The sequence below is a fragment of the Dipteris shenzhenensis genome, chromosome 15 (genome assembly GCF_047967505.1).
Source record: "Dipteris shenzhenensis isolate YYH24624 ecotype China chromosome 15, Dip_SZ_1.0, whole genome shotgun sequence".
NCBI lineage: Eukaryota > Viridiplantae > Streptophyta > Polypodiopsida > Gleicheniales > Dipteridaceae > Dipteris > Dipteris shenzhenensis.
In genome coordinates, this window is record NC_141610.1 from 10,548,055 (window position 1) to 10,555,583 (window position 7,529).

Here is a 7,529-nt window from a genome sequence, read left to right on the forward strand (position 1 = left end):
GAGGACAGTGTTGAGGGGCAGCCGGCAAAGACGAGTAAACATGGTAATGAAGCAAGGCTGTCAAATCCAAGCTGGTGCCTTGGCTTGCGTTGCATGGAGCTTCTCTTCTACATCCCTTAAAACCATCAACCTTTTCGATCATCGTCTTCATCGTATTCAATATCCTTGCCCTTGATTCATCGTCTTCTTCATCCTCCCTCCCATGGCGATCATCCATCTCCTCCTTCACCTTCCTCTCTTGCTCTTCTTGGCTCTCCCTCCATCCCTCGCTCTTCAGCCCACCTCCCCACTCTTACTCCCCCCTCCCGGAAATTCGTGAGTTATCATCTGCAGCTAGAACATTCATCCTAGCTGCAGAGATTTTCTTTCATCTTGCCTGCACCGACCTTTTTTTGTCATCTCATTCATCTTGCTTTTGCACCAGCTTGACGCTCTTGCTTATTCCGTTTTGTAGACTCCTCGTGCAAGTCAAGGCCCGTGGCTTTCAGATTTACCAATGCAGAGAATCACCCAACGGGACCTACTACACGTTCCTCGGAGCCAAAGCACATCTCTTCTCCGAGAAGACTTCGGAGAAGCTTCAATCCAGGCGCACTTTAGTGGGTTCGCATTTCTTTCTCCAGCATCCGGATGTGGGAGGAGGAAGGGCTACCTGGGCAACCCTCGCGAATCTGGGCGACTCCAACATTGCCCTGTCGGGACCGAGTACAGTAACGGGTACAATATATAGTTTGCATTTCGTAATGTGATCAATTCAAGCTTTGGGTGGAAAACGCGCTCTTCGATTGCATTTCTAGCTTGTCAGTCTCCATAAATCCCTGGTTAAGTGAACGGTCAATGTATCTTTGCTTAGCCTTTCCACCTTGCTGCATAAATTCCTGTTTGAATTTCGTAGCTGCTGATTGATTGCTAGCTGTTCTAGTTGCAGTACCCACTTTTGTAGCCTCGGACTCATTCCCTGCGTTGCCTGCAGGCACTATTATCGCCAGCCTCTTGAACATTGCACCAGATGTTCCCTCTCTCCTCCTCAAGGCCACCTCTCAGAGAGGCACCGGCCTTCTCAGCCGCGTTTCTTACATCCAACGACTTCAGATTCATGGAGGAGTCTCTCCAACGTCTTGCACACAAAATGGTTACGTTCTCAACGTCCCATACAGAGCTCATTACGCCTTTTGGACTCAAGATACGGCCATCCCTTCGAAAACTCCTCCTCAACTTTTGGTTCCCGCGCCGTACAAACCCATCTACAGTCTCTATGGAGAAGGAGCTCAACCATACCGTTTTGATGGAGCTTCCTGGGTTATCGATCCCACGGGTACCCGCGCTATTCTTTCATCGATACCTGGATATGGAGCGGAGGGATCTGTGTTTGATTTCAAAGCGAAGGATGCGAACGGAGGGCAGACCACCTGGGAGCTAGCTGTGCCTCATAGTCGTGCGACTGGAGAAGTCATCGCGATGGCTACAGTTGATCCAAACAGCCCCGACTGGACTTTGTTCAACGTTACGAGAAATGCAGGAAATAAGTGAGTAGATCTTAGAGCCAATTACCAAGAGAATGTAATTTGAGCTCAGCGAACCAGGATCGAGTTTGTTAATCCTAGTTTTCCTATGCACCCTTATCATTGCTTGCTATATCATTCCGCATCGAAGCTCCAAAGCTGTGTGTGCTACGTGGCTGATCATTGATCCTGAAATCTAGATGAGTTGAGTAGTTTGCATAAGAGGTTGCCAGCAACAGCCACATGTCTCTAACTGAAGACCACACTCGAGGTAGTGCCGCTTCTTCTAACACCGAACGACTCCTAATGATAGAAATCTAACTGAAATCTCTTGACGTTGCTGCAGCGCTGTCGGATTTGGGTCTGTAAAGTTCGTCCAGATGCTGTCAACGAGAGGCGGCCTGCCACCTTCCATGACCGCCGGATTCAAAGCTGGGGATAAACAAACGTCAAATTTCTCTGCAATATACTGGTTCTACTCTCAATAAACTTATAAAAGAGAAAAGCAGGCTTATGCATGAGCATCTTCCCCTGCTGACAGATTGTGGGCGGTGATGCAACAACACTCTGGTCGACATTTCATTCATTCTTTAGAAATCTAAATAGAATAATTTATCGAGATTTCGTTCATTCTTTTGAAATCTGATGTACACAGCATGCCTGCTATTTGCAGCAGCAATATACGATTCATTAATTCAATCCTTGATCCATTGATTCTTTCCACGGCTAATGTCCTTGATATATTCAATGGCTGTGATAATGTAGGGCTGTGGGAAAGGAAACGTGACATTTGTTCTTTTGGTCTAAACTCTCGACTTAGCTCCAATTTGATTTGTAGCCTTGCAACATCAATCCACGCCATCGGACTCCTTTCAAAAGATACATTTGAGGGAGACCTGAGCAGTATTTCTAATTTCCTTTGCAAAGAGGGAAGAGAGATGGCTTTTCGAAAACTTTTAAAGAATAATAAATTGTCTTACCCTATCGGTAGATGTGGAAGAATAGTAGCATGATGAAGAATCGATCGGAAAAAGGAGGGTTGATATAGTCGGTAGATGATCGTGTCGCCGTGAAAGTCCTTTCTTTTATAGAAATTCCTTTACATTTCACTAATGATTGTTCCATCTCCCTTGATGTCTCCTTGATTAATAGGCAATCTAGATGTCGAACAACCATGTGAAGCCCCCTCACAATATTAACACCCACTCCCTTTGGGATTTGTTGCTCTAGATTTGGACATCCATTGACTTTGCTTACCAGCACGCCAGCTTCCCGTATGACAAGTGAAACCTCAATGGTCCTTTGTGACCTTTCATCCATTTGCCTCTTTGGGTTGCATCATGTTTTTCAGGGCATTTATCTTTACCTTTGTACTTATTAACTCCACACAAGCAGACACCTTCACTCGTAGACCCCTTGTTAGGGCCCCAAGGTTGCATCCACTTTCTTGGCTCAACTCTTCTCAATCATTTCGCCTAGCCCGCATGCTTTTTTCTTGTCCACCTTATACTCTAGCCTCTAGGTCCACCAACTCTTCATCTGAACTCAGTTAAAACATTGATGCTCCGCTCTATATGCTATATCAGCCTTTACTACTTGGTCTACCATTTCTTCAAGGTTTCTCTCCTTGTTCTTCTTTCTAAAGAAGCATTCACTACTTAATAATTTGAGATAAGTTCTAGTATATCACATCTAGTATCCTATCAATACAATTCCACCAGATAATAGACATTGCCATTGTGGTTTTGCTCTTACCTACAACATGTTTAGGTGACTCAAACGATATCTTACTAGACTCATATGCAATGCATACATCCATAATACATTAGAAGATTTGTTCTCGATTTGTTCATCATAAAACACAATGTACGTGCAATCTCTATATATGATAATGGCTCTCTTTAGATCTTGGGGTTTTGGCAGAACATCATTCACCATACTTGTTAAGAATCTATAAAATCGAGTTTGCCTTTGAACGGGCCTCTTGCCCTTTGAAAGCTAGCTTCATGCACCCAACCCGTAACTCCCTTGCTTTCATGAGAACCTCTAAAAGAGTTAAATTCTTCTTCTTTTCAAATGGTTAATTATTGAGCCTCACAGTTTCCAATATGTGTTTTGAGTCATCTTCAAATAGACAAATGTAACCTATAACTCTTACAAACTTCTTCGTGTACTCCTCAAATGGCAAGTTCCCTTTTCTAGCTTCATTGAATGCACTTCTGCATGCTTCATAGAAATATTGCCCATCAATGGGTTTGTACCTGCATCTTTCAAGGAACATACTTTTTTTCATCACCAACCTTGTATCAACACTCATAAAGTGCTACTTACGGACTATGTCAATCCATCTGAACTTGTTAAATGCCCCAAAGAAGTCTACAGCTTTCAATATGTCGCATCAAGTGACATTGAATCATCAATTTGAAGCGACTTGAATGGCATCAGGTGTAAAGTGATGCTACTGTGAGCTGGTGGATTTGTCCACCTTGCATCTTCATATAACTTCCATGCAATGTGCTCTCATCAATCATTATTTTGAGTAGTAAACAAAGAAGTTGGATCAATATGCATTACCAACATAGAATATTATCAGAGTAGAGTGTAGTTCTATGGTTATACAGACATCTATAATAAGTAATTCTGTAACTATAGCTTCCATCAGGCTTCTATAATTTCTTCATCTTCATTGTCAACCTCCTTCTTGTAATTGGGTCTTGTAATTGGGTTACACTTTGGTCCACTTATTGAGGTAAAGGCCTTTTTTCTCCTCTTTTAGGTATAGCCATAGCTTCCAAACAAGTGTTTGACTTGGATGACATCTTTCTCTTTCCCTTGCCCATTGCAATCAGCATTTATGCTTGGAGAGTTGTAGCAAAAGTTAAAGGTTCTATAGAACCTTGAGTAGATACTCCAAGTGCATGATTATCCTTAATATTTGGCAAAGCATCACATATAGACTTCAAAGGATGTAAGGAACCACCTATACATGGATAAGGTGCTTAATCTGGCACTTCTTACAAGAAGTACTTCTTGTTACCGGTTTGCAAAAAGCACACCTTGTAATATATCTCCAACTTTCATCCACACTTGCCTTTAATGTTATCCTCACAGAGATTTCATCCACACTTGCCTTTAATGTTATCCTCACAGAGAACCCATCTCTAGTCTTATCTAATCTCAAGACATTAGGGGAATTTTGGACTAAAAAAGGGCCTCCTGGATTAGTCCCTTAAGCTTTGTGATTAGTAAACCAGCCAATGGGAAGGCTTGGGCATTAAAAGAATGGAGGATTCCATATTGGCCTCTCATTGGTGGAGAGAAGTCCCTTGGTCCCCACTAGGCTCCCACTTGCCTCCTCTTTCCCCACCACCTCTTGGGGCATTTACCCCCCCCTTGACTTTTTCATGGTCCCCCAACCCTCCTCCCTCACTTCGTGGGCAGCCAAAATCGTGATTTTTTTCCCTCGAAAAATTTAAAAATTTCCAAAAGTGTCCCCAACCCCCCAAACACCTCCCAAGAGACCCCCCAAACTATCCCCATTGACTCCCGACCTTCCTCCTAGCCTCTTTCTCCTCTCAGCCTCCTCTTAACCTCCTCCTCCTCCTCTCAACCTCCTCTTAGCCTCCTCCTCCTCCTCTCAACCTCCCCTCAACCTCCTCCTCTCAGCTTCCTCCTCTCAACCTCCACTCATCCTCCCCCTCTCAATATCCTTAGCCTTCTCTCAACATCCTCACAACCTCTTCTTGCTAGAGCTTAGCCTGGAGAAACAGAGCAGGAAGAGAGCATATCGTAACTAAGTATTTCAAAAAATTTTGATATTTGTTTGTGTGAGGGGCCTCTTTTCCTTCTCCCATTCTTTCCATATTTATGAAGTGCTCCTCTTTCTTAGACCAGATGTAAGACACATTTTGAAGGAGTACTTCATTTTGGGATTGCTCAAAAGGGGCTTGTATGAAAGTGAGGGTAAGAGAACTATGTTGTGGAGAGAGAGAGAGACAGAGAGAGAGAGAGAGAGAGAGAGAGAGAGAGAGAGAGAGAGAGAGAGAGAGAGAGAGAGATGGATTCCCATGCATTGTGTGTGTGATTTATTCCACACAAAAAAAAGCATGTGTGGTGTGTGTGTGTGTGTGTGTGTGTGTTTTAGACTTGACAAGACCCCTTTCCATAGTGAAATGAAAACAATGTAGTTCAAAAGAAAGAGCAATTGTCATAAATGAAAAGTATTGACCGCTAAAGTTTTATAAAAAAGTCAATGAGAGGTGGGCATAATTTTTTTTTGTAGAATGCACAATTGTTCAAAAGGTTGCGCTGTGATAAGACGTGGCAAGCATCACTTTTATTGAAGAGGGGAGTCTGCATACCTGCCACCATCCAACAAGACAAGCGTGGTGAGAACCAGTTAAACCTTAGTTGGGAAGACAGGTGTCATAGACACCCCTTCCTTGTTATCGGAGTCACAATATAAATAAACACTTGATAACTGACTTACAAAGCGAGTTAGAGAAATTATGAGTGCAAAGTTAGTATGGAGTAATGGTATGATCACTAGAAATAAGTGAGAGAGAGAGAGAGAGAGAGAGAGAGAGAGAGAGAGAGAGAGAGAGAGAGAGAGAGGGAGAGAGAGAGAGAGGGAGAGAGAGAGAGAGAGAGAGAGAGAGGCATATAGATGGATAAGAGGGGGGTTTGTGAGTAAACTAGAATATTAAATAGTTCAGATAAGGATGGGGGGGTAATGAAAAATTTAAGGTAAAGAAAAGGTTAGAATTAAGAATAGTAAGGTAAATTCAAAATAATGGTGCGTTTTAAAGGGAAAAAGTTTTTTGAGAGGAAACAAAGAGTATATAGGGAGGGATAATAGAGCATAAAGAGAGGAAAAATAAAAAGGGAAAATAGTGCATATGGAAAATAGAATATATAGCAAGGGAAAAAAGGGGGATATAGAACGAAAAAACCAATTGATAATTAAGAAGAATTTTTTTATAGGTGAGAGGGTTAATGAAGAGTGAGAGGGGGGCGAGGGGTGAGAGGAACAATTAAAGGGAAATTATATACCAAGAGAGGGGGGGAAATCAAGGAAACAAAGGGGGTTAATTAATTTTTTGGACATGAAATAGAGAGGGGGAGGGCAGTATTTTTAATTTGAATGAAGGATCAAAGAAGGGGGTGGGGGGTGGGGTGGGGGGTTTAGAACAGCGACCCTATTACATAGTTAAAGGTCTAAGTAGTAAAAAAGGCCAAAAAGTATTATTAAAGGTTCAAACTTCGAACGTTAAAGAGGGATGCACAGGTGACAGACTCACAGCGTTGACCATGGTCATGCTATAAGTCCATCGAGGGCGTGGGATCAGAGATAATAGTCTACAGGGACCGGGTCATATCAATGCTATATCAGGCGGTACAATGAGGAGATAGTAACCATCGATGAACAGTGGCAGAGCCGTAGAGGTACCAATGGGGACGAAGTCACAGAGGGTGTAGGCATAGATGTGGGGGACATCATCGACGAGGCTAGGGAGAGAAGGAAGAAGTGCATAGTACTACGTATGTGAAAAATAGAGAGGGGAAGGAATGGAAGGTGGTGGATATAAGACAGGGGAATGGTAGCGCAATAGCAGGATAGTAGCATATGATTAGATTAGAAGGGGGTTTTATAGGTGGAAGGGTAGTCGAGAGCCTAGTCGGTACAAGATATTTAAGAGATAAATCTGGTTAGGGCAGGGAGAGAGGAGGTGATTAGTCCGATCGGGGGGAAAAAGGGGGTTTTTAGCCAAGTAGAGAGAGAGAGAGAGAGAGAGAGAGAGAGAGAGAGAGAGAGAGAGAGAGAGAGAGAGAGAAACTAACATGGAGTGGGGGTGAAGTATGGTGGGGTAGGTTAGGGCGATAGAAAGGCTAGGAAATATAATTTAGAAAAAGGGGGGAAACAAAAAAAGGGAAATTATAGGAAAAATAGAGAAAATTACAAAAGAAAGTGAGGAAAAGGTAATAATGGGAGAGAGAGAGAGAGAGAGAGAGAGAGAGAGAGAGAGA

At 42.9% G+C, this 7,529-nt stretch overlaps 1 protein-coding gene across 1 annotated transcript; it reads left to right on the top strand.

The window, feature by feature from the left end:
- Positions 1-202: 202 nt before the first annotated feature.
- LOC147893344 (uncharacterized) lies at positions 203-1,990 on the top strand. Its single transcript, XM_087385715.1, has 4 exons — positions 203-315; positions 455-717; positions 974-1,526; positions 1,849-1,990. Exons 1-4 carry the CDS (start codon positions 203-205, stop codon positions 1,988-1,990), a joined length of 1,071 nt encoding a protein of 356 aa, XP_087241841.1.
- Positions 1,991-7,529: the final 5,539 nt, after the last annotated feature.

What these genes read in the sequence shown, in the direction of transcription:
- LOC147893344 (XM_087385715.1), top strand. Translation starts at nt 203, where the DNA reads ATGGCGATCATCCATCTCCTCCTTCACCTTCCTCTCTTGCTCTTCTTG. An exon ending in CTCCCCCCTCCCGGAAATTC is followed by an intron (nt 316 to 454) that starts GTGAGTTATCAT and finishes TCCGTTTTGTAG; the next exon opens with ACTCCTCGTGCAAGTCAAGG. An exon ending in GGGACCGAGTACAGTAACGG is followed by an intron (nt 718 to 973) that starts GTACAATATATA and finishes CGTTGCCTGCAG; the next exon opens with GCACTATTATCGCCAGCCTC.